This window comes from Branchiostoma lanceolatum, chromosome 3 (genome assembly GCF_035083965.1).
Source record: "Branchiostoma lanceolatum isolate klBraLanc5 chromosome 3, klBraLanc5.hap2, whole genome shotgun sequence".
NCBI classification, from domain to species: Eukaryota; Metazoa; Chordata; class Leptocardii; order Amphioxiformes; family Branchiostomatidae; genus Branchiostoma; species Branchiostoma lanceolatum.
In genome coordinates this window covers 32,043,197-32,069,584 of record NC_089724.1, presented here as the reverse complement: position 1 = coordinate 32,069,584, position 26,388 = coordinate 32,043,197, and the positions used below count along the sequence as shown (strand labels likewise).

Here is a 26,388-nt window from a genome sequence, read left to right as displayed (position 1 = left end):
CAGCAGTCCTATCAGAGTAGAATAGCCATTTTGTATGGTGGGAACCCGGTCCGTGGGCTGTTTTCAGTTGTCATGATCAGGCTGTGATGAAATCGATGTTCGTTCTGGCAGTGGGGTGTGTCTGGTAGAATCTAGTGGAACTGTCGCTGTCTGTGTGTGTGCGTGTCTGTGTGTGTGTGTATTTGTCCAGTAGAACAGGTACCCGTCAGCCCGTTTTGTTAGAAATCCTGCATGAACAGCACCACCTATCACTGTGCCCTAAGCAGGGTAAAGTAAAAATTAAAACAACAACCACCGTCGCCATGGCAATGTCTTTTTATCATTGCCAGTCTTTCAAGTAAGGGAAACATTGTTTTTGCTCCGTTTTTTGCTTTTCTTCCAAACAAATGAGGTAAATTACCTGTGGACCAGATGACTCACCATGGTTACTGGTAAAGTAGCAGACACCCTGTGATGTTTGATTATGTAGCAAGTGGCAGGACAGGGACACGGTATGCGCAGTGAACTCTTCACGGAAGCCGACAGGTAGCTAATTATATGAATGTGTTAGACTAAGAACTAGAGTTCCACAACATCATACCTTCGCCAAATAATATTAAATGTACCGACTGATGCAAGTACGAAATTCCCGCCATTTGCCAATATGGCATTATATAGCATTTACTCATCAATCATTCAAATCAAGTCTTCATTTGCTTAAATAAAATATTACGTCTGTGTGTTAAGTTTTGTTCGTCCTTCCTGACCATGTATCAGCACAACCTTAATCCGACACTTTTCAGTACTCCCCTGTAAGTTAAGACCTGGTGCTGATATGCAAAATATTGATTGTTTCTAAGATACAGTAAGGTAAGCAACATAAAAATGTGCAATGGTAAGGCCCTGAAGAGAACATGTTGTAGTGACAAGGTCACGAAAATTTGACATGTTTTTATCACGTAGGGCATGTCGTGGGAGGGACAGCAGCCATAACATTTTTAGGACGATGATTGATGACTAGTTCACGGCAGTTTTGACAATTGTGTCGACTGTCATATGGTGTTTCTATTTTACCTTCGGTGTAACTGGCTTTTGGTTGATGGAGAGACAGCTTAAATTGTATAGAGCAAAATCAAGGATAAACAAATTCACTATTGTATTGTGTCGGATTAATGTTCTATTTGGAACATAATTCCAAAGGGACTTTACAGTAATGACTGGGGAAGAACTACAGTAATGACTGGGGAAGAACTACACATAATGCACCCAACAGTTACTGAAATACTCACAAGGTCGCTTGTTGATTTATGATTCTGCGGGTCGGAAAAGAAACACCTTGCGTATAATTGAGCCAATTATAAAGAAAATTCTAGTGCTGAAAATTTCTTTAGTCAACCCAATGACATATAGGGCAGTCTATAGGGGAGATGCAACAGTTAGCTCCTGCGCCTAGACCTCACGGTGAGAGAGCTCAAGAAAAAACAAGGGTTTAAACCATTGAAAATCCTTATTTGGTGGGCAGTATAGGAGTGGCAGTGGTAGGATAGACTCTGTGGTTGCTGACTTAGTTAAAATAGATGGTCTGTCTCCACCTTGTGGGTTTTGGCACCCCCATGATATAGTGGGATGGTCTTCAACTGGGTGTCTGAAGCCTGTAGGACCAATCCAAGGGCTCTGATTAGGAGGGGGAGGGGGTATCTGCAGACTAGCCGTATCGAACTATTTGTCAGGAATGCATCTGATGACAGTTCAGTTAACATAACAGGTTAACGTTAGCATTTGAGGGTAAGTTTTCGTAGTCTGATGTTTTGATCCCTGAGATAATGATACCTTCTTTCACTTCCCCCTAGGGCTACATGCATTACTGGTATTTATTTCCCCTAGGGCTACATGCATTACTGGTATTTATTTTAACTGTTTAGTCTCCCCTATATAATGTTCTTGGTCAGCCATACAAAGCGACACAACTATCGGTTGTCAAAAGCGACATCTGTTGAAGGCAAATCATAATGCAGTATTCTCGACCTACGCTAGGCGTCGCTTTCTCGGGTCACAGGAAAGCGGAAGCGGCTGGGCGATGAACCGGCCGATCCAGATTTTCTACCGGCTCCCCCAGACGCGTGGACAGTGTTGATCGTATGACTTCGTCGTTTTTGTATATCTCGAGTATTCCTTCGTTCAAAGTACTGTCGAGACTTTGCTAGAGTTTCAGGCAGACGAAATCGCGCTGTAGGAAACTGAACGTCCCTGTAAACATGGCGGAAGTACCGAGGTGAGTTGTGGAGGGGGCAACCAGCTCCATGTTACATACGTAGTCAAGGAAAGGGGGCAAACCAATACCAAATGTCGCAAATCTCTGATGTAGTTAAGCCAAAATGTCTCACTTTTGGCCAAATGTCTCATTTTCGTGTTCGTACAGTTGCTATCCAGTGACTTATCAACATGAACTATTCACAGATGAAACAATAATATTTGCTATTTTCTTCTAAATATTGCCTCATTGTCTTGTCTCATTGCTCACAGTGCCAAAACCAGACTAGTGCGGAATGGGGCAGACTTCGCCAACATTGTCAAGGCCTTCATAGGTTCCAACTATATCGGCATGCCATTTGCCTTCTTACAGAGTGGTCTCGGGGTAAGTCCATGTGTAGAGTAGACAACTGGAAACAAAGTCAGCTTGATAATTTTAATCAATATGTGTAACGTTATATGTTAAATGTTATTTTGCTGTGACACCTTTCCAAAAGGTACGTATAACGTTACTTCCAATATGACATTCATAGCCTTTACCACAAAAGAAATATGAAGTTTCTGCATGAATTATGTAAATGAGGTCCTCATTAGCATAACGGTGAGGTCCTCATTAGCATAACGGATATTCAGGTGTATTACCCGTTATACCCGACAATAGATTCTTGATAGGTCTTCCACATCTTTTTCTTTGACTTTGGAATTGATTTTGGCGTTCTACAACATTACTAAGACCCTGTTCATACTAGGCTTCGCGTGTCCAGATTCGTGGTAGATCCGGATCTGCCAAGCCTATTAAGTCCATTTGCCAATTTCACACTTCCCAAGATGCACCGTCAGGGTGTCGTAAAACCCGGTACTGCCCATTTTGCGATGATTCTTCTTACCGTGCGAAAGTAAGATTCTAAGAACGTAATGAACTCTGCACGCTTCAAATCGGTAAACGCTGTTTATTCATGACCTATAATCGCCCAGAAAACACCACAGCGCTCATTATCAAAGTCTATGAAAGGAAAACATAGCCAGATGTAAACTAAACAGTTGAATCAGTTGACAAAGGGTCTGTTTTTCTGCCTTTTTCCTGATTGGGGTAGCTTTATTATTGCTATGTCGGTGAAAAGTAGTCTCTTGATCTATTTCAGGGCAATCGAAAAAAAACATAAACAAACAAGATTTCCATGACCTCATATCTCCATGAACAATTCTATTCATGCAAATGACTTACACATTTGCGTAATATATGCTTGGTCATAAACACCTTTATCTAACGTACACATGTTGCAATATTGACAGTTCAATAATTTTCCAATTAGATGAATTATGGTGGTTTTGCATTAATTATGCAAATTAGGAATTTATTTGCATGATTGGTATGTTGATGATCCACTTTCCATAAACTACATACGTTACATGTATTTGAGTCTGATAATGGAAAACACTGCAAATATAGATTTTCCTCATTAGCTATAGAATATGCAAATTAAGTCCCAATTAGCATAATTTGCACTTCATTGTGTATATCTCTATCTAAGCTACCTGCATACTAAATATCATGGAAATCTGTTGTTCCTTTGTTCAGTTATTCTCCTAAGAAGATTTTCACAAAAACGCCCCTGCAGTTCCAGAGGAAGCTGCTAGGGGGCCCAAACCTACACCACTTCTTTATTACATCACAAGCTATCTGCCACCCAAAAATCAAGACCACAGCACGTCCAGGTCAAAAGATACAAAAATTGAAGCTCTGCTGCAGTACCAAGGTCACATACCAGGAGGCCCAAAATCGACCTTGAATTTCGGCTTCACAACACCTGCCCACATACCAAATATCATTGTAATCCATCAAGAGGCTCTTGAGTTATGCTGACTGTGGTGCGGAAACACAAACAAACAAACGTTCAGTGCGGCTGCAACGGCGAGGGTAGCATACAACTTTTCTCTACTGTGTCTTCTGGTCATGAGAATCCGGCGCGTGCGATCCCTTCCATGCTTACACATCATTTTTTACAGTAACATTACAAACAAAATCTTGTCATTTTTAATGATAAATCTGGATATGCAAAACCTAGTATGAACGGGGTCTCATGTTATCCTTTTTCCGATATTTTCTTTGGTAGTTTGATTTTAAGGTATATGTACTCATTTTGCAGCTGCTTTGTACTATTTACGTATACAGTATGGGGACAAAAACTGATGTGAGCCCAGATGTCATCCATACAATCAAATCAACATCACCTGATTTTTAGAAAAGTCTTGTGCGAAGTATGATGGAAGTGAGGAAGTGCCTCTAAGACACATTAAAATCTGTTGTTGTTTTTCTCCTGTAGCTGGGGTTAGGCGGACTGTTGCTTATCGCCACGGTTACAGACCACTGTTGTCATCTCATTGTGGACTGCAAAAAGGAACTCATCCGGCAGATCATGACCAAGTACTCCTCGCAACGCGTCATGACGGCCGCCGACTTAGTCATCCAAACCCACCGGCAGAAGAGGCTGGAACGTAGCCTCACCTATGGGGACTTGGGTAGGAAGGTTTTCGGGACGGGGGGACTGATCATTGTTAACCTGGCCTTGTTACAGACTCAGTTCTTCTTCTTGGTTGGTTACTTTGTGTTTCTAGGGAACACCCTACAAACCATGTGGCCAACGGTAGAAGTTAACTCGACCCAATGGGAGGCTTTTGATCTCAACATTTCTGTTACGACTTATAATGATTCTCTACACTTAAGTCAAAGATATGTAAGGGACTTCTCTTTCAAGCTCGATAGTAGTGAAGACATCCCCTCTATTCTACAAGGACGTTTTGAAGAGGCAATAGCACATTTACCTTCTATAGATAAGTCTTACCTGCAGGATGTTTCTTTTTCTAAAGAAAAGCAGACCACTGCCACCCTTCGTAAACGACATGCAGTCAAGAAAGTAGAATCTGTTCAGGCATTGGGAAGTTCAATCAGTTCAGTAATGTCAACAGATTTGTTGAGTGAAAATTTTGCTGTTGGAACTGAAAGCAGCAGAAGAATTTCTGATATGGAAGTAAACAACAACAATGTTACCAGCACAACAACAACGGCTTCTGGAACAACAGCAAGAGAACACCTCTCTACGACAGCCAATGAAAGCACATCGTCTCCCGCAACAGTTGCGCCCGCCCCTAGCAATGCAACCGTCTCGCCCACAGTGTATGTGTCCACAGCGCCCGCCTTCCCGCTCATCCTGCTCATTCCGTATCCGATGTTCGTGTTTTTCTCGTACCTGCGGAGCGTGAGGTCGCTGGGACCAATCAGTGTACTGGCCAACCTGTCCATCCTAGCAGGGTTCATATCTGTGCTGGTTTACATGTTAATAGGCAAGTGCAATGTACTGTAAGTTTGTTTATTTTCACGGGGAGTTAATTTCGCAGTAGAAGGGGTAAGGATAGGTTTTATGTGGTGTTTTAAGTTCGTGGTTGAAACAATTCTGTAGCACAGTAGTAATACATTGGAAACTAATATTTGCGATGATGTGAATGCAGATTTCACCACAAAAACTGCGAAAGTTAAACCACTGTGAACATTTCAAGATTCACAGTACCAGTCAGGGGTTCTTTACTAGTAATTAGTTTTAGCAAATTAATTATTTGCAGAAAAATGCATCCATCTTTAAAATGTCTTCACTTTTTGAATTAGTAAAATAGGCTATAGTCTGTATAGATCAAGAAATGTGTTCTTTGTGAATATATTCAGTTCCAACTTACCGTGCCATAATGTATGATGTTGCTGTCTCCTCGCAGGATTGGAGGTGAAGAGTTCGCACATCAAGTGGTACCAGTTGGAAACCTTCCCGGTTTTCTTCGGTCAAGTCACCGGCGCGTTTGAAGGAATTGGAACAGTAAGCATAGTCTTCTTAGAAGCAATACAAATTTTGAATCTTCTTGGAACCAATAATTTCATATGAGTAATTTGTTCCACCTTTTGGTTATGTTTGAAGTTTGACCCAGGTGGTCAAGATTGTTAATAAATTGTTATATGAAAGTTTATTGCAAGTTCTTGCCCGTAGGCTAATTGCAAATAGATTTAACATGAAAAGAACGGACAGACAGTGAACAATACGGCATTCAACAACTGTAGTTTAACTACTGACACTAACTTATTGGGTTCGTCGTCTTTTTATGAGACAGTGGAAGGCGAATGATCCCAATTTTTCTGTAATGTGTGGGTTTTGTGATGTTTAGAGGAGAGAAGTTTTCTTTTTGTTTGTAAATGTGGAGAAATTAGGATGGAATTTGGTGGCCTCTTTAAACAGCTCTTTTCTTTCGTGATCGTAGAAGGGGATATTTGATATAAAATGTGCTTCATCTTCCACTGTTTTTAACATGCAGTATTTACAAGTTCTTTTGCACACAGGTAAGTTCTTTTACCACCCAACAAGGTGGGCAAAAAAACAAGATATTCACATTTTAAAAGTTGAATACCATAAAGCATGTAAGAAGAATTGAAGCGATAAAACATGGTATTATAACCAACAAGTCTTTTATCCTTATATTCAATAGAACAGTAACTGACACTGATGTCAACATTGAAATCATTATGAATTTAGATCCTGGTTTGTATACACATCAAGAACGCAGAGACAAGGTTTCCCATACACTGGGCACTGGAGTCTCCTGAGTCATGTGGCAGACTGACTGTGACTAAATAATGTTGGCTCTGCTGACTTCGAAATCACCATCTTCTGATCTACTATCTAGTTTTGTGACAAAATTGCTATACTGCTTCTTAGATAGAAATATTATGCCACCAGAGTTCCGTCTAGCTTTCTTAGACTTTGTTCTGGTACTACAGAAATAAAGAAAATTAGAAAGATAAACCTCACCTGGATGCCATGTCTCAACTAGGGAAAAGAAGTCAAACCTGTCTATTTCGCTAATGAAATCACTATCTTCTAGTTTCTTCCTAAACCATGGATGTTCCAGAATCTAAATAAGAAACCATAGTTTTTTCTAGAGTTCTGTCTAGTTCTGTTGCTGCAATGAGTACATGTAGTCCTTTGTGGGTGGGCGAGACATCACATTGCAAGAAGAGTTTGGGGTTGCTTCGCCCCTGCATGTTGTAGTCCGTTGAGAGAAACACATTATTTGAAGTCAAGGGGTCTCTCACTGGATCTAAAAGTTGATCTGGCCCAGCCGCTGTATAATTGTGGGAATGGTGGTGGAGCTTCGCTCCAGAAAGGACCGAACCGCATCCAAGGAGAACCGTAAGCCTCGGATTACCGAAGGCCAATCCATGTTCCACGGTGTAGAGGTGGGATGGAGGAATCCATTGCCAGGTCGGGTAGACTCTCTAGAGCGGGGATGTGGTACTATTGGTACTATTATAAGCCAGTACATGATTTGAACTTCTCATCTGCGAGTTCAAAGGTGAAGGCCTATACATTGCTTAATTGTAAACAGTTTTTGTCTAGACCATGCTTGATTCATGTCCCGACATGTTATATATGTTTATTTCTCAGGTGCCTTAAACTTTGACATATTACCCACAAAGCATCACACTGCACATGAGCAGTTCAAACCATGAACAGGCTTATTGTTCCTCTTCCCATACCCCCTGTTGAAATGGAACGTTCCTTTCCAGGTGATCCCGATAGAAGCCAGTATGGAGGGAAATCGACACAATTTCTCCAAGTTCCTCCGAACAGCGCTCTTTCTGGTCTCCCTCATACTGGGCTGCTTCGGAGTCGTCGGGTATCTGCGCTTCGGAGACAACGTTCAGCAGATGATCTCACAGAACCTGCCGACAGGCTCAGTTATCGCTCAGGTGGGAATATTCTATGGGGAGGAAAACTCAGGAGGGATGTCCCTGTAGCTCAACTGGTAGCAGCCTTATAGTTTAGACCCTGGTTCATATTGGTTGGTAACAGGGAGACCCCGGTTCAAATCCTGGGAAGGGCATCTTGGTTGGAGCTGTGCCCGTCTTTCAGAAGGGACGTAAAATGGGGGCCGGGGGAGGTGCCTCGGGCACGTTGAAGGGGAAGGGCTAGCAACCCCTCCCTGTAAGAATATACCCTGCTTGAAACTTGCTACCCTATGTGCCACTAGGCAATACAAGGGTCTGAACAAACTGCCAATGTTCAAGCAGATGTAAGGATCCAGCTCATTCTCAGTGTTTTACCTTGTTACGTCTTTTTTGTTGTTGCAAGTTGCAACATTGTTACTCCTTTCTGGTATCATTGTATTTTTTTAACGGTTTGCCTCCTCCTAGCCTGATTGAATCGCACTATAGTGGCCGGCCCAGATGATCTGGCCCCGCCCAATAGCTTGATGGAAAGTGTGGCTAACTCGGGGGAGGGGCCATAAAAGCCCCGGACAGTGGAGTTTGCATTACACAGACTAGCCTCTTCCTAGGTAAAGAGTTTGCATGGGGGTGTCTTTTGAAAAGCCTGTTCTTGAATGGGGATCAAATTGGGAAATTCTTTTTGGACTGGGTTGATTTTGGCATAGTCCATTTGGATTGAAAGTAATTTTGAAACGGGCCATTATAGCATGAGGAGTGAAATATACCACATTTGCCTGCAAGTTTTACCTTTCTAGTTATGTTTCCCTCTTGTATATTTCAGACAGTGAACATGACCTTGTGCATCGGAGTGGCCTTCACCTACCCCATGCAGCTGGTACCTGTTGTGGAGATTATAGAGGGGTGGCTGTTTGCACCAGGTAAGCTACACTCCTACAGCAGACGTACCCATTTCCCAAACTTGAAAAATACACAACTAGAACAAGAAATCAAAGATCTCATACCTCCGTAAAATATTTTGTGAATTTCTTAATGCTTCAGCCCAAGCTACCAGGGTGTCCTAGATTGCTTTCTTTGACCTTGCTGGGCTGACTAGCTATCTAGGGACTGCACTACACTACTTTCATGAAGGGGGTGTTGGCTTGTAATGCAGTAGTACAGTAGAATCAGCTTAACTGCACATCCCATTTGTCAGCGTATTTGGTGCAATTATCCGGCTGGTGCAATAATGCGAATTTGCCCAGCTGGACCGGTAGTACACTGTATCATATAGGAGGTGAATAGTTTGTAAACCTCGGTGTGCTGTATGAACTTGTCGGCACACATTTAGATGTGTACAGGCTTTCATTATACAGGTACAGTGCGGTAACACCATACAATGTAGATTCCACCCCTTGTTTTGGCCATGTCCATATACTACATGTAGTAAATTTCAAATTCTCAGGAAAGACATCTCTGGACACAGTGAGTGAAATCAGTAAGCACCAGAGAGACCCCTCTCATGTTTGGACAGATTTGACTGTGTACACCATGGTAGTGAATTACTGTACAACTACAATGTACTGTACTACGTGTCCAGTGGGTAGATATGGTTAGATGACTTAGATCAGAGACAGACCATTCTCCTTATAGGGCCTTATAGCAGAAACAAACCCGTGTATATCTCCTTCGGGTGAATGTAAGAAGTTTCTTGTCTGTCTACGCATCTGTAGCCCTTGCCGAGCCGCTGTGTGGTTTCCGACTAGATGTATGCAAAGACGCTTGTCTTTTATTATTGCAGCAGTATGTGAATTAGTATATGTGAATATAGCGCTGCCTCGAACCTAAAACTTTCGACAACACCCCATGTCATCCTTAACGCAAAATCAAGTGTATATTAGGTAGAGACCAATTTTTATCGAGTACGGCATGCTGTCTGCCAAAGTGTAGTGCCGCCTTTGGCAGGCGTGCGTCTCTTAATGGTGCCGACATGGCCCGGGACCCGCCCGGGACCTCCTATACGATTGCTAAAAATGTGATTGTCAATTGAGACCACCTTCTTTTGTTAGTCAAAACAATTTTAAACATATTGGTGGTTTTGTGCCTCTACAAAGGCAGTTATCGGCCTATTTGTACCGCGTTTGCCGATTTTAGCGCTCCTTTTTGGTTAACTTGTGAACGATGTTTGAACAAATTTGGTGCAGTTATCCGGCATAGGTGACAATGCGCCATGCAGATATGCGGAGTCACTAACAATGGAATGAATGGGAATCGGCTTGGGATTTGGGGATTCGGTGCAATTAAATGGAGTATGCATTAATCCGTTGTGCAATTAAGTGGATTCTACTGTACCTTAAAAAGATTCTAGGCGGTCCAAAATTGCAGTTTCTTCGGGACCTCAATAACTACTCACATACCAAAATTCATACAAATCCATGAAAAGGGATCTTGAATTAAAGATACAAACACAAACACAGGATCAAAAACAATACCCTGGTCAGAGGTGAACCTCCTTCCCAGAGGTAATGAAGCCAACTGCAAGCCCTTGTCTGTCATGTCTGTGTAGCTGAAACTCTCAAGTCATTCTGGAGTAGGGTCTGCAGTTGAGGCCCCGTCCCATCCACAACTGTTCCAATGTACGTCTTATCCAAATATGTTAGTAGTTATTGAGGTCCCGATGAAACATGGCGATTTTGGGCACCATAGCAATACTGTATTTTCAGGTTTAGGAGGATTATAGATTGACACCCCCATCTTGAAGCAAGGGGGTTCTTCAAGAGGAGAGAGCACGCCATAAACGTCCCGCTGTGCCTTTTGTTTTCAGGCGCCAAAGCAAGGTCACCATTGCCGTGCTTCCCCAAATAAACAAAGTCATGTTTCACTGCTTCCTCTATGATCTCTTGATCAGTGGGGAGGGAAAGAGGTGCACCGTCTTCAGTAGAAGAAGCTGGGGTGTGGAATGGTGCATCTTCCCGAGATGTAGAGGCTGGGGTGTGGAGTGTTGCATCTTCCTGAGATGTAGAGGCTGGGGTGTGGAGTGGTGTATCTTCCCGAGATGTAGAGGCTGGGGTGTGGAGTGTTGCATCTTCCCGAGATGTAGAGGCTGGGGTGTGGAGTGTTGCATCTTCCCGAGATGTAGAGGCTGGGGTGTGGAGTGGTGTATCTTCCCGAGATGTAGAGGCTGGGGTGTGGAGTGGTGCATCTTCCCGAGATGTAGAGGCTGGGGTGTGGAGTGGTGCATCTTCCCGAGATGTAGAGGCTGGGGTGTGGAGTGGTGGATCTTCCCGAGATGTAGAGGCTGGGTTGTGGAGTGGTGTATCTTCCCGAGATGTAGAGGCTGGGGTGTGGAGTGGTGTATCTTCCCGAGATGTAGAGGCTGGGGTGTGGAGTGGTGCATCTTCCCAAGAGGCTGGGGTGTGGAGTGGTGCGACGTCAGCTGGGGACGACCCTTTCAAGGAGCGGGGATTCTTTTTGACTGGCCTACCAGTTGGCTTGTAATTGCATGTGAAGCAGTTGTCTTCTACATGTGGCTGAAAATCTGGCAGCTTGTCACCTAACATTGTTATAGGCGATTTTCCTGTCTTCAACGTTACTTGAGCATTCCTTAGGACACACCGGCACTTGTCACACACAAATGGAGGATGAATGTCCTCTTCATCATGAGTGATATCAAAACCATTGAACAGATACAAAATGACTTCTCTAAAGGCTGTCACTGGTTTTGGTTTGCCTTTCTTCAGTCGGAAGCGAATACCGCACGTCCTGCAAACTTTTGCAAGGTTTCCCTTGTGATCTGAAATAAAGGAGTAAGATTGTGAATCTGATGTTGGCAAACAGGCCAAAAAATTTAAAAACCATCATATTCTATATTAAAACAAAACATGAGGCAGACATGTCATTTTCTGCAATATCTTATTGCCCAAACTCCTTGACATGAATCAGACAAAATATGAATGTTGTAAAATATGGATCATATATCTTTATGTAGGTTTCAAACTCCTCAAATGATTACATAATCATATTTCATTGTATTTGTAAATTATGACTAGTAATAGTATTAGTCTAATCTACAACAACATAATATCCATAAAGCAGACCTAAAATCTGGAAGTCAATGGATTTAAATCTATCCTCACAATAACGATATATAGATAACAATGAAGAATAACGATTACATACCAAGGAGGCTAATACTACAAAAGTATGTGATGAATTTCAGTCAGTGGGTCGAGATAAATACACACATATCAAAGAAACACGAAAAACACTACAGGCTAGTACATGTACTTGCAAAATACCACGCAAAAAGTCGCCCTCTCCTTTCTCAAAGACTTGAATACTAGTAGTAGTACGTTACGAAAAACACTACCACTCTTTCAAAAATGCCACGCTACGAAAAATACCGCGATGCTATGAACATCAGAAAACACGCCATTTTAACGAGCACTCCGTCAACTATTAGGATAAAATATCAGCTAAGCGAAGAAAAACTTCATATTCTTTTCATAGCCACCTAAAAATATATCTATAAAGTCATAATTGTATCGCAAGAAAACGGACAGCTACTCAGAAAAGTGGCCGTAATCTTACCCATGTTTGTCGCAGAACGAAGCCGAAAAGTTCTAGATGTCGGCCATGTTGTCCACAATCCGAAGATGACGTTTTCACAGGCCTGCCGAGTGTTCCAAATATGGCAATCGTCGGAAATCTGAAGCACATCGCTTCTTCTCGGCCGGGCTTCGTGACGAGGTCGGGGGAATTCGGAGGTTGTGACGTCAGGGCTACACTCATTTGCATTGAAAACCGCGGGAAACGCGGGGAAGCGCATAGGGCATCAAAGGGGCGCCGCGCCGGCTATGGCGTTTATGGCGTGCTCTCTCCTCTTGATTAAACCTCCTTGCTTGAAGGTAGTGTGGTGCAGTCTATTAAACAGCTGTTGTTTCCTTTATGGTAGCCTGGCTTATTCAAGCTGTGGTCAATCAGCTCCTCTCCAAGCAGAGGTTAGCCTCCGGTTTGCTACACTGTCTTGGATACTGCCTAGTGTTATAATAAACAGCTAGTAGACATAATTGAAAACAGGTTATAAAGAAATATTTCATCCTTCTAATAAGAGGGTAACGTCACTGAACCTTAATTCGACGCAACCTTAATCCGACACTTTTCAATACTCACCTGTAAGTTAAGACCTGGCGCTGATTTGCAAAGTCTTTTGATTGGTTCTAAAATAAAGTAAGGTAGGCAACATAAAAATGCGCAATGGTAAGGTCCTGAAGAGAACATGTTTGTAGTGACAAGGTCAGGAAAATTTGACATGTTTTTATCACGTAGGGCATGTCGTGGGAGGGAGAACAGCGGGCCAAGCCATAACATTTTTAGGACGATGGTTGATGACTAGTTTACTGCAGTTAACAATTGTGTCGACTGTGATATGGTGTGTTTATTTTACCTCAGTATAGAGCAGAATCGAGGATAAACAATTTCACCATTGTTTTGTGTCGGATTAATGTTCTTTTTGGAACAGAATTCCAAAGGGACTTTGTTATGAGTGACGCTGTTTTCCTGCATTGTTTTCCAGCCACAGCTCAATAATTGGAAGACTGATACATGTGGAGTAATGACTGGGGAAATGCTACACATAATGCACCCAACAGTTTCTGAAATATTCACAAGGCCGCTTGTTGATTTATGATTTTGTGCTGCATTTGCTCAAAAGTGTCGGATTAAGGTTCAGTGCCGTCATCAAACACCTTAGCCCCTCACCGCAAACACCATAATTACTTCACAGAGGTTTGTGTCCTACAGACTCTAGTTCTAAGCTTGGATTGGATACACTTACAGAGAACGAAAGTAAGATTTTTTTTTCCCAAATGATGAATTTTTCCAGGGAAGTGTTGTGGGCCTACTTTTGACTCAAATGGCAGAAGTGGGTCTGTCCAATCAAACAGCCAATCAGATCCACTACTGCTGGATGATGATGATGAAGATGAGGAGGAGGAGTCTGGTGGAGAGAAGTTGACAGTTGCCATGGCAATACCTGACTCAGTAAGATGCTGATTATGTTTGTGGTGTATGGAAGTTTTTGAGTTTCTTGGAAATTAAAGAGTGCTCTATAGATAAAGGAAAAGGTAAAGCAGTCATCCTCAACAGAGGTATAAGCTTGGTGCTTTTTGGAGTATCTAGTAGTAGTGCAAGTGTTTTACCAGTAGGTGTAAAGGTTTGATGCTTGAGGCATATGCCTGGCTGAAGCTCCCTTATACACGGGGCCGCCGGCTTTACATGTATGTCACCATCCGAAATGACAAATGTGATCCCTTGGACAAAGGGTCCAAGCTGGGGCTGACCCTAGGATTGAACCCATGGATCCACAGAATTTTGATCAATATGGTGAAAGAGTTTCCTTTCTCCATACATAAATCTAGTATAGAAATGTCCTTAGTCCTTTCTTTCCTATTCCGTACAGGTGTCAGCCTGGAAGCGTAACTTGTTGCGTACATTACTGGTGACGGCCTCAGGGGCGATGGCTTTATTACTTAAGGACGACTTTGCTTACATCGGAGCTTTTAGTGGTAAGTCAGTTTCCACATCTGTGTCAGGAACACATCATTTTTGCTTGCATACTTAAAATTATGAATTAGGCCACACCAAGTTAATCTTATGGATGACATCCGCGCGCGCATTGATTTTCACCTGTTGTCAAAAAAAAACAAAAAAATCACCTCCTCCAAGGCTACACAGAACTCCGGAACTTGCCGACTTAGATTGCCGCAAAAGGCTAGCATTGTGCCGGCTTATCGGAAAACTGGGGGCGTATGTGGATTGGTATGCCATCGATGTTGGCTAGGGGGATTTTGCGTTTGCACAGTTGTACGAGAGGATCGCGGCGGCCATGCAGCGAGTATCGCCACTACAATTTCAAACACGACCTATCCAGAGTGGCTCTCACACGTTTCTTTTGCAACAATGAGAGACATGGGAGAGGAATTGTGGGATTGGCAGAGGGATTTGTGAGCGTAAACCATGGAATGCTTAATATGGAGTTCAATGCCATGTATGTTGAAACTGCCCTTATGAGTGTATATGAGTATTCTCATCACAGTTATATATCATCCACAGTCCTCGGAGCCAAATACCTTCTAATAGTCTGCTATGATGAACAAGACAACCTACATGTACCTCCTACAAACAAACTGTGTTCTGTGGTTCAATTCGCAATACCAGCTTTGTACTAGTACTAGTAGCATTTTTTTTTTTTTGCTGGATTTTTCTTTTTTTTCGCCCGCGCGCATTAGTTTTGGGGTCTCCAGAGGATGTCATCCATAGAATCAAGATGGTGTGGCCTTATGTACATGTACAAGGATATTGTAGCTGTACAGTGACATTTTTACTCATATTGTTGAAATGATGCAAACAAAGAAAGCATTAAAGGAAAAAAGTGCTTGTTTTCAATGTAAGAGACTTTGAAGCAGCTATAGATGTTAAAAATTGGTCCCAATATAAGAGACTTTGAAGCAGCTATAGATGTTAAAAATGGGTCCCTGTAGTGAAAAGAAAAGCCACTAGGTGACCCAAACCTACACCACTACATGTAACTCTCTGCCCTAGTAAGAGCTATCTACCGCTCAAAAGTCATGACTCATGTGATATCAAAACCGGAAGATCTGCCTATAGCACCGTAGAAGGCCGCCTGGAGGCCTAATTATCAAACTTGACCTTCCTTTTGCCTACCCCTACCCACCTACAGAATATCATTAAGATCCATCCACAGCTGCTCGAGTTATGCTGTGTACAGACAGACACACACACACACACAAACGGCTCCTAAAACATAACCTTCCTGGCAAAGGTAATAATGTCAGAACCCTGTATTTTTTGCAGAAACTTCATTTGAGACATACTTAGTTCTGGACAGGTCTTGAAATGTGAATGTTCTCTTTTTGAGACTGTATTTCTGTTGCACAGGAGCCGTTGGCAGCACCATCCTTGCCTTCATCCTTCCTTGTGCAATTCACTTGAAACTCTACAGGGGGAGCCTCGGCTATATGGTCATTATCAAGGATGTGCTGATCATTTTATTCGGGTTGGTCGGAGGGACTGTCAGCCTCTACTCTGTCATACGCCGAATGATTCATCAGGTTTCAAAGCACTTGTAATGCACCCCTTCGTTTTGTGGGAGGTTCACTTGTTGCACCTTCCTCAGCAGGCACGACTTGCTCATTAATTCTTCATGAGCAACTACCAGTAACGTCACCACTAAGCATGAATGTCGGCTTGGAATAGCAGGGCTGATGCGGGAGGTAATGTACCAAGCTAGTGGGGCCTGCTGAGGAGGGTGACTTGTTGTACATATGTATGTTCAGCATTCCAGCCAAGAGTGCATCTTTGCGTCTATGGACACACTTTTTTGCAGAATGATGCATTTTTTTTGCGGAATGACTCACTCAGCTGAGCTGATATATTGTATATCATTCTTCAAAATCATGGTCTTAAATTGAGGGTGATGGAGATGTTGATATTTTTACATGGCTAAGCGTTGAATTAACTGTCACTGTATTTTGGTCTCAAGTATGTAGTGTTGCTGTCTTTTCCCAGTACAATTCTTCGAATTGCACATTTAAAACTTTATAGCTGCCAAAGGCTCAGTCATATATGTTTAAGTGTATGTATGTTTGTATGTATATGAAGCACATTTGAATTCCAACAGAATGGCAGGGTACTTCTATGTCTTTGTGGTGAAAAATGAGTTTGTTATGAACCAGGGAGTTGATGTTGATGAAGTAGCAATTGTCTTTGTAACTGACATGTACACATGCTATGTGGTCATTTCCTTTCCTTAAGAGGCTATCTGAAATGGTTGGAAATTGCGACAACTTTGCGAATTTGTGCCAATTTTCCCAGAATGTCCCATTCTCAGTTTCAGCTCCAAATCAGATACCAGAACTTGGAAATCAGTGTTTAAAAGATGAATATTATACAATGATTAAGATTCATCAAAGAGAGATCTACAGTGATTGTGCCATTTTGTGCCCATTTGCGCCATTTTAATTTTTTTTCAAATTGGCAATTTTAGGTGACAATTTGGCGCAGTCCAGTATGAAACCAGATTTACTCTTTGTGTTTCATGTTGGAGTGTTTAAGTAGGGATGAAGCAAAGTGCAGATTTTATTGTAAAAATTATATCATCATGTCTTTGAAATCATATTGATTGATAGGATAACTTGATAATTTGGCTTAATACACGGTTTAAAGTTTGTAAGGAAATGCAGAAAAAATCTTTTAGATGAAAATTGTGAAAGAAAGAAAAAATAAGGTTTGTGATATTTTATTGAATTCCCACGAATACCTCTGCGTTCGATTTTAAATGGAATGTCCCTTTCATTTGTAAAGTCTAATGAATGTGGAAGATGTTATGTTTTATTTGGTATTCAGTGGTTAGATTGCCATGAATATTTCGTCCCATCAATTTAATATCTTCAAGTTTGTTTTCTGATATGCCCCTTTAATTTCTTTGCTGATTTGAAATTACATGTGGAAACAAAAAGATCATAGATCTATGTACCATTTATCTTTTATGGTATGATTAGGACATCTGCATGCATCTTTCGACATGAAATGGGGATCCCACATTCTATGAGGTCCCTTGAGCATGTTAAAGGGGAAGCAATCAATCCCTGTAAAAATATCCCCTGCTACAGAAACAGCAAGGAAAGTTGCTGCCATATGTGCCACTGGGCACTACAAGGGTCTGAACGAACGAATTCCATCTTCAATGGCAATATCTATCAGTGATCGTCTGTTTCAATTCTGCTTATGTGTCTACTTGTGTCTAAGATAGAATACAAAATCATGGAACAACACACATTTATTTCAGTCCAGAATGATTGATTTAGTCTTGTAAGAAACAGATCGGAGGGTAGAGAATCTTGAGTAAATATCTGTTCTGACTTGTGTAGTAAAAACTGCTTACAAGCTGACTCCAACCATCCAAGGTATTTAGGGATGTATCCCACAATGCCTTGCACTTGTGTACAGTGGAATGCATTCATTCAATAGTATTTCAACCGTCAGCCTACCAAGGTAGCCATTTGGCACCAAATTTGTATTGCTTACGCAGCAAGGAGAAGGTTAAAGTCTTTACAGATACATATTATTCTCTGCGATGAGGTAAAAAACGTGTGTATTTCAACCAGCATCCTGGAATGTGACAGTTGTTCCCAAAGCAATGTTTGTTTTTCATATATAAAAGTAAAAAAGAAAAGAACTTTTCTTGGTAACAATAACTAAAAACAAGTGTTCAGCATACATAAGTTGTTATGACAATGTCAATGTCTTAGCAATATATTATATGAAGTCCACAACACCATATGTCATATGTTATGACATGGATTTTACACAAATCTAATATACTTAGTAATGCAATCCATGGAACATCTTTTATTTGTGAGCTATTCCATCTTAGCCAAGGGGTTCAAATGATAAGACCACCAAAATGTAAGGTCAAAAATGTTCATAGAAATTTGCACTCACTTGAAGATTTGCAAAATATATTGCTTGGGAAGTGGCAAATTGAAAGACAATTTGAAACAAAGTTGAAAAATAAATATGGGCAATCTGACATTTTTTGTAGCTCCCCTGGAAACGGTTGATGGTATAGCCCATGCACAACTCCATAGGTGTATATCATGTACATGTATGGTACAAACACTTTCATGGTGGAAAAAAGTACACTTTGGTCAGAGCTTTTAAACATGATTCTGTATGACTTGCCATTTTGGTAGCAACAGTTAACACTCTAGAATTCCTGTATCCTCTATGAAGTACAAAAGAAGTTGCTCTTTGCTGTAACACAGTAGCCTTGTGCACCTACGACTGAATAGTACCTGAATGATGAAGATATTTCATCAGTATCAACTATGGGAAGAACATTCAGCCCTTGTATGAAATATTGCACTGATGTATGTTTGTTACCAGTTGTATAGGGCACATCCTACACTCATGCTGGGTGGAAAAAGTGGCAAAGCTATCCTAGACTCTGGAGGTTTTAATCCAACTCCTATTCTGCGGGAGAGGAGGTTCTGTGACAAAGAACGTTTCTTCACAGACATGTTTGCTATTTTGTCACTAGGAATTGCTTGTTACCGCAAAGTTCAGAGTGGAGGAACCCTAACAAACTCGCAGTTAGTAGCAGAACTACTAACTCTTTGCCCATGAAGGCAACCCAGTCAGTCCATGGCACCTTGCCAGGGGCTGGACTTGATAATAGACGAACCAGCGTCTTGTAAATCAGATCTTTCAAGTTTAAAGACACTGAAGCCTCCTCAAGAAGGTGACATGAGAGGCTGGTCCTGTCTCGGCATGGGGAAGATGAAACAGGGAGACCGTGCTAGAGGGGCGCAGGAGGCCGACCTGATCCGTTTCCTGGGCGCGGGAGACGAGATGGAAGCAGCTGGGCTGGAACAGAAGGGGCGCACTTCTCCATGGCTGCTGCAGTTTCTCCCACTAAGGGGTGCTGCTGAGTGGAGCTGAGCCTCCCACTGCAGGAGTTGTCCCATGAAGTTGAAGTTGGGGCTGATGACGCTGCGGCGACGTTTCACAAAGTCGAAGGCCTCATCCAGTCGTACCCGGTTGGTGTGCATGAGGTAGGCAAGGCAGATGGTCGCCGAACGGGACACCCCGGCGTGACAGTGGACCAGCACACAACTGCCAGACAACTTTACAAAATCTGTCGAAATCAAACATAAAAAATGGTCGAAATGGTATAACTTTTTAACATTGCAAAAAAAATTACTTTTTCCTTGAACTGAAGGAAAAAAAATTAGTAGCCACAAATCTGATGAGTTACAAAACGTAGTAGTTGTAGGTTATGATTAAAGATGACAAAGGTACAACTTTAAGGATCACTATCTAGAAGTCTTGGGGGAAAATCTTTACCTATATAGTCGATGGCCTCCTGAAACCAGGCTTGGATGTCAGCATTTTGTGTGTCTTCGACTGGGATACACTTGTACATGTACTCTGACTCGAAATGGTTGGGGCAAGTATGGGATACATTCAGCAAGGCTGTGATGCCCTGTGAACAAAAGACATGAAAAACATTAGAAACATTGTAGAATTTTTAGTTGTGAAATCGCTTCAAAATGCATATTTCTGTTGTACATATCAAAAATGTATGTTAAGTAGAAAAAAAATCCCTGAATGCCTAGACAGATTGGTTACTTACCAATGCTTCCAACATATCTTTCCTTGAGGCATGGTAGCCACTGCCCAGATACAGGTATGGCAAGATCTCGACAGGCTGACCCCTGTCGTACACAGGCGCGCTGCCAGGTTTCGCTGTTGAGACGGCCGATGTTGAGTGGGCCGTGAGCGTTGCAGACGATGCTGGGGAGGAGAAGCCCAGGGGACTGCTGGGCGGGCTGGACCATTGACACAGGTCCGGGCACTCCGCGCTGAACGTGTCAAAGCCGCCTGGAGAATAAACATGGAAACGTCAGTCATATTTGCCCAACACCTTGTAGAGTAGAGTAGAGTAGATCTTTTCGGCCAGGTAGGAAGGTCATCTTCCAGTTTAGGCCGCTCATCCCTTTTCTGGATCGTGAGTCTGTTTTTTGAGAGAGATAGATAGAGTAGAGTAAAGTCTGCAGTCTGGTTGGATGTTCTATACCAAGATCAGAGTTTCAGACCTCTCCCCTGTACTACCTCCATAGCCGACTGACACTGTGGGTCTCTGTGGGTGGTCCAAGGCTCTGTAGTTCAATTTTACAGGATGGCTTTCCATAAGGCGGTCAAACCTGGCTTTTGCTCGGTTTGGCTTTTTTGCCCGATGTTTTTGGCGAAATATTACTCTCCAAGCAGAGGTTAAGCTCCGACATGTTTGGGGCGTCTTTGGCTGGCGGACAAAGAGAGAACCTGACAATAGAAAAACATAAAAAGACGTCCAAAACCGGAACCTAACCTCTTTTTGGAGAGCGAAATATATGCTACAAAAATATAGCCATCGGTAGAAAAAGGATGGCACCCAGGCTAACAAAAACAGTCAACAATCCTGAAAAAAAATTGAATAAAATGCACCAAGTCATTTTGTGGAATCTGTCTATTCTTTGAAAAAATACTGTATGCGAAAAACAGAAATAGTGAAAGCATCTGCGGATTTCGTACAATTTGGTGACGCGTGTTTAAACACTGAAACCGGGACTTGCATCCGCCGGAAATTACATGTCCATCGCCGCCCCCTGACAATTCGAGATGAGCCGGATGTGTGTAGCACAGATGTCGAGGGCTTTTTCATTAGATCAGGATGACGCAAATGACTTCCAAATCGTACAATTCTCGAAAAGATACCGTTACTAATGCCGCGGATCAATAGATAGACAGAAAAACGCGCATAACAGTACGACTACTGAGTTAGACCCTAACATCTGATTGTAGATTTCTATTGGCCGTTGACAGTCACTGTTCGGAACATAGGGGTGTCCCCGACAGTGACAGCCGTTGTGATCTCAAGTCAAAATTACACAGTTTATGTACGTCTCCAAGCAGAGGCTTCGATCGAGAGGGGTAGTTTTGCCCGGGATTTTTACGTCTCTCTTCTCTAACAAGAATACAGTTTATGTAAACAAGAGAAAACTTAAAAAATTTTCCGTAACGCGATCAATCTTGTTTTGTAGACCATTAATCCTGATATCAACGTCCACTGGGAGGCAGCACCATGGAAGTCGAACTGACGGTAAGATTTCCATTCCAGAGAACCCTTCAATTACTGTGACTATATCTCGGTAGTACAGAAAAAGTGTGGTACTAACAAAAAAGTGTGGTACTATGAAGTCATTTGCATAAAATAGTACCACACTTTTTGCCATGTTCTAACTGTAGGTTAGAACATGGCCTCGGCCTCTCTGTGGGAAAATAGCGAAGCTCCCCCACTCGGGGCTTGATCCCGTTCATACTTAGACCCCGTTCACACTCATTTTTTTCAATCGCGATTGAAGTATAATCGCGATTGTTCGATCCGATCGCGATTGAACGCAAAGAAACTTTTGCGTTCACACTGCTTTTCGCCAAGTGGATTAAAGTACGCCGTGATCCGATCGCGATTGAAGCACGATTGAAGCATGCTATCGGCGATCATCTGGTAAATGTTGTTGTTGTTGTCCTTGTTTTGTGTCTAATTTTCCGCTAGACATTGTCACTTGGTGCGGTAAATGTCCCTCTTTCGGTGACATTTCCCCAGTTTGGCCTGCACCTCCTCTCTCCCCCAGATGGCGATGAGGACCCTGGTCTCCTCATTGCGCCATCTGCCACCAGCTGAAGTTGCTGACGGAGTTTTATTCTTCTTCTTGGGCATTGTTGACGATGAAAAGTTGTTGTTGTTGTTGTTGTAAGAGAGCGATCTGACGTGCGGCTTGGGTTTGTTTTCCCGCGTGATGCGAACTATGACCCCACGTACCCGCATGTATGACCTCCCACCCCCGGAACCAGCCGAAATCTCCGCCGATCGCGAAGGAATGAATCGTAGTTGTGTTCACACTCAAAATTTGATAGGATTGGATTGGATCCGATCGCGATTAATCCAATCAAACTACCTCCGGAGGTAGTTACAATCCAATCGCGATTGGATCGTTTTGGATCGTTCCAATCGCGATTGGGAGCGTTCACACTGAAAAAATCAATCGCGATCGGATCGATTCAATCGCGATTATACTTCAATCGCGATTGAAAAAAATGAGTGTGAACGGGGTCTAAATCGCGCAAATCGCCAAATCGCGATAATGTGGCTCTAGGGAGTCAAGGAAGCCCCTTGTGGGAGGAGCATCACTATTTTCCCACAGAGAGGCCGAGGCCATGTCCTAACCATTACTTCCTTCCAGGACACCCACCCGGCGCCTTCAAATCATTTATTCTAGGGAACTTCGCAAAAATCCAGCCAAGGGCGTCAATGTAACGTTTATTTATTTATTTATTTTTTATTGATCCAGTCTAGGCCCCAGCGTGTTCTTTTCCAATGTTTGGTAGAAAGAAAAAAAAAAACATCGCAGGCTCCAGGGTAATTCCATCATAATGCATGTTTCTCCATAATAGAGATGCCGTTATGTTTCCATAAAAAAAGGGGACAATTTCACATATTTTCAAAGCTCTGTTGTGAACCCATTGACGCCGACAACAAATGTTGTAAATCAGTGATTGGCATACTATAGTTTCTCATTGGTCGTTAGCTGACGTTTTTCCTGGGCAATTCTTGTCAACAGAATCAGGACACAGGATTTCCTTGGCACCGTATTGGTCACAATGACATAGATAGCATTTTATGGAAACTTGCGCAACGGTTTACTAGATTGACGTTTGAAAAGAGATATTATAATGGTAGCTCCGAAGAGACCGAATGTTGACGTTAGGAAAAGACAAGCATATTCTTTTCAATAAACATGTGCCAAACACCACCACCCCCAGCGTAGGCAGTTCAAGAAACAAGTATGAGCACAGGTCGGCCTTTAAATTTAGAATAACTATGGCGACAAGAAAGCGGACTGATATAGTTGATGATTTCTCTTCCGGATGTTCAAATGACAAGACTTGCATAATTTATTTGTAGATAGAAGCAGAATGACGAACGTAATGGTCGTGTCCTTTGTTATAGAGCCACATCCCCCAGGTTTGAAAACCGGCATTGTTCCGTTTTCAGTGGCACCATCTGTGATACGGGGGTGGCCGGGGTGGTGGGTGGGGCACCGTGAGCTAAAATGCGACGACAAACAGCTGCAGATGTTGACAACGGCACACTTCCGAATCGATTCACAACAGGTATAAAAAGCCTAATTGTCACAGATGTGTGAACCAGCAGACTTGGTTTTAGAAAAAAACGACGTCATGTTTCATTTTCATCGGCTGGCTTGATTATGATTTTACAAAAAATGTTGCTGTTTCTATCAAGAAGGCAATTGTGCATGTCTAATGTGTGAACAGCGGACACAGGATCACAGCGGTAACAGGATCCCAAGCAGATAAGGCGCCTCAAGCAGATACGCCCTCCCCCCAGAAAAAAAAATTGGAAAAAAAAATCGCTAAAAAAATCGCTAGTGGGAAGGACTGCAACGGAGGCTAGGGTGCCATCCTCTTTTTACCGGGGCCCCTACACTCGCTACCCTATTTTTTTGAGCGAGTGTAGGAGCCCCGGTAGAAATAGGATGGCACCCAGGCTATGTGAAAATGGTTGTAAAATAAGGTGATCATAACTCAGAAAGAGGTATTTTCCGACGATATGAACATATGTTTTAAGTCGGGAATACGTGATGAAAATCGCGCCCAGTCACACGCAAGACAATCCGATTCCGTTCTAGTCTACGTCATTTTGCGGTTTGGTGACAAGAGGCGAGTCACGGACAGTTGGCGCCATGTGAGCTACCTGTGGTTTTCCTTTAGCCGGCCTGTCAAGTATCATCCAGCGGATGCTTTTGTTTTAATTCGTCATTCTAAAGAATAGATATTTGTCATACAACACTTCCTCCTTGGGCGTTGAAGAAATATTTGATACGCACACAACGCACAAGCCCGAGCTCATGATACTTGATGACAAAAACAGATCGTCAAAAACTGATTCCAAATCGGCAACAATCAACCCACATTTTGGCCGGGTTTGACAAACCAGAAAATTATGTCAGTTTGTCTTCTAATAGTACAAGTTGTACAACAAACATGCTTTTCATTTACTAAAGATATAAAGGGCAAACAATCGTTTCTTTCGTAATATCGACTATCCTATTCATGGCAGTTCTGTGTATCTTTGTCGCCTGCTCAGTATATTTAAGAAATTTCTGTGTCAGTGACGTCGAATATCATTCCTTTTCAAAAAAACATTTCAATGTAAATCTAAATTATGTACAAGATATTGTGTCTCACCTTTCAAGAAGGACACTCTACAGTTGGAGCAGTTTTGCCTGAGTCCGTTCAGAACGAGTTGAGTGGTGCTGTCTTTCGTGAGATGATGTTGTCCGTCCGAGTTGTCATCGTACACGACAACGTCCGAGTAAAACCCAGCTTGCAGTCTTTCCCGCTTTTCACCGTCCTTGATAATGTTATCCATACCCACAGAACCCTTCGACCGGCGCTTGACGATGGCAGGAAAGTGTGTGTTGTCGGACATCACAACGTGACAGGTGTTGTACGCCAAGAACGGCCGCGTGTCGATCACCAGTAGTCTCTCGGCGCACCCCTCCAACAAGGCCCGAAGGTTTTGGTGGGTGATCTCGGTAACGTGGTGGACGGCCTCTTGAAAGTTATCCATGGTCATTGTTTGATTTCTAGCTTTATTATATACGCTTAAAAGGATCCTTTTCTCCTTGATACCAAGAGTGTATCCACACACACTGTGTGAGTATAAGTACTACAACGTCCGCCGATGAATGAATGAATGAGTGTTTACAGCTCGGGACGAACTTTAACTGGCTTGAACGGATGACCAAATATGGAAGTGACTCACGCTTGAATGTGACGTCACGGCTGATGGGCGGAGCTAACTTGCGCCAACCGGAACAGACTGGCTCACTGGACGGCGGAGTGAAACTTATGACTTTATTGAAACTTCTCGTAGTTTCTAACACTAGCTTAGGCCCTCCTTGGTCTCTAAAGATGTCTAATTGATTTTCCCGAACTCAATGCTCTTAACAACGTTTTCTTCTGAGTTCTTTGTAGTTTTCGGGCACGCAAAAGGCGCAGGATGACACATTCTACGCACTCAATAATCAATTATCTTTGACTGGGTCGACGAAAAAAATAATGTAATTTTTGTTTTTAAATCGAAGCACCGTAGAAAACCATACGCTACTTTGTTGGTGTGTTTTGGTCTCCTTGTAACTTCGGTGTTCGCCTAAGATTTCGCCTAAAACGTTGATATACTACAAATGTTAAATAGTGATGTCAATCATACGGTAATTTGAATGAGCCCCAACAAAGCTGACGTCATTCAAGGACTTCACCCTCTCAGCGGGAGGTGTGACGATGATGGAGTATTTTCCTGCCAAATATGGTATCACTATTATGACGTTTGAATACATTTGTATACTATTCATGACGAGGTGGTCACTCAGGAAGTCCGCGAATGCCCAAACACAGGTGGTAACGTATCAAATAAGAACTTGTTAAAATCAACTTGTCGTGCTAAGGAATTCAACGTCGAAATACCAAACCAACGTTGTGTAATTTTCTCACTTTCGCGTAGGAAATTCGAATGGTCGCCTCGGGGTTACTTCAGGTGGCCCTATACTATAGATACTTGGTGTGACGTAGCATGACGTGTGGGATGATGCACTCCAGATGTAATGAAGGCGTGGTGATTGATAGATCGACTTGGACCCCGTTCAAACTAACGAATGGCTAGATCATTTCAAAACAATAAATAAGAACACCGTAGTCAATACAAATGAAGA

At 42.5% G+C, this 26,388-nt stretch overlaps 3 protein-coding genes across 4 annotated transcripts; 1 reads left to right on the top strand and 2 right to left on the bottom strand.

Annotated features, from left to right (window-relative positions):
- The first annotated feature begins 1,981 nt into the window (after positions 1–1,981).
- LOC136431440 (uncharacterized) lies at positions 1,982–17,828 on the top strand. 2 transcript variants are annotated; one of them, XM_066422814.1, is made up of 9 exons: positions 1,982–2,251; positions 2,503–2,614; positions 4,554–5,571; positions 5,995–6,092; positions 7,835–8,017; positions 8,817–8,913; positions 13,857–14,014; positions 14,433–14,538; positions 15,932–17,828. In XM_066422814.1, exons 1-9 carry the CDS (start codon positions 2,235–2,237, stop codon positions 16,120–16,122), a joined length of 1,980 nt encoding a protein of 659 aa, XP_066278911.1. In that variant the 5' UTR covers positions 1,982–2,234; the 3' UTR covers positions 16,123–17,828. The 2 variants fall into 2 exon arrangements, with proteins under 2 accessions (XP_066278911.1, XP_066278912.1); XM_066422815.1 differs by having other exon boundaries at positions 1,993–2,251; positions 4,554–4,749.
- On the bottom strand, positions 10,805–12,827 carry LOC136431444 (involucrin-like). Its single transcript, XM_066422818.1, has 2 exons — positions 12,563–12,827; positions 10,805–11,765 (listed from the first exon to the last, which is right to left on the bottom strand). Exon 2 carries the CDS (start codon positions 11,367–11,369, stop codon positions 10,863–10,865), a length of 507 nt encoding a protein of 168 aa, XP_066278915.1. The 5' UTR covers positions 11,370–11,765; positions 12,563–12,827; the 3' UTR covers positions 10,805–10,862.
- On the bottom strand, positions 17,814–26,388 carry LOC136431443 (dual specificity protein phosphatase 1-A-like). The gene is made up of 4 exons (XM_066422817.1): positions 24,863–26,388; positions 20,190–20,437; positions 19,901–20,039; positions 17,814–19,691 (listed from the first exon to the last, which is right to left on the bottom strand). Exons 1-4 carry the CDS (start codon positions 25,251–25,253, stop codon positions 19,288–19,290), a joined length of 1,182 nt encoding a protein of 393 aa, XP_066278914.1. The 5' UTR covers positions 25,254–26,388; the 3' UTR covers positions 17,814–19,287.

What these genes read in the sequence shown, in the direction of transcription:
- LOC136431443 (XM_066422817.1), bottom strand. Translation starts at nt 25,253, where the DNA reads ATGACCATGGATAACTTTCAAGAGGCCGTCCACCACGTTACCGAGATC. An exon ending in TAGAGTGTCCTTCTTGAAAG is followed by an intron (nt 20,438 to 24,862) that starts GTGAGACACAAT and finishes TTTATTCTCCAG; the next exon opens with GCGGCTTTGACACGTTCAGC. An exon ending in GGAGGCCATCGACTATATAG is followed by an intron (nt 19,692 to 19,900) that starts GTAAAGATTTTC and finishes TGATTTCGACAG; the next exon opens with ATTTTGTAAAGTTGTCTGGC.
- LOC136431444 (XM_066422818.1), bottom strand. Translation starts at nt 11,369, where the DNA reads ATGCACCACTCCACACCCCAGCCTCTACATCTCGGGAAGATACACCAC.
- LOC136431440 (XM_066422814.1), top strand. An exon ending in CAGGCTCAGTTATCGCTCAG is followed by an intron (nt 8,018 to 8,816) that starts GTGGGAATATTC and finishes TGTATATTTCAG; the next exon opens with ACAGTGAACATGACCTTGTG. An exon ending in CCATGGCAATACCTGACTCA is followed by an intron (nt 14,015 to 14,432) that starts GTAAGATGCTGA and finishes TATTCCGTACAG; the next exon opens with GTGTCAGCCTGGAAGCGTAA.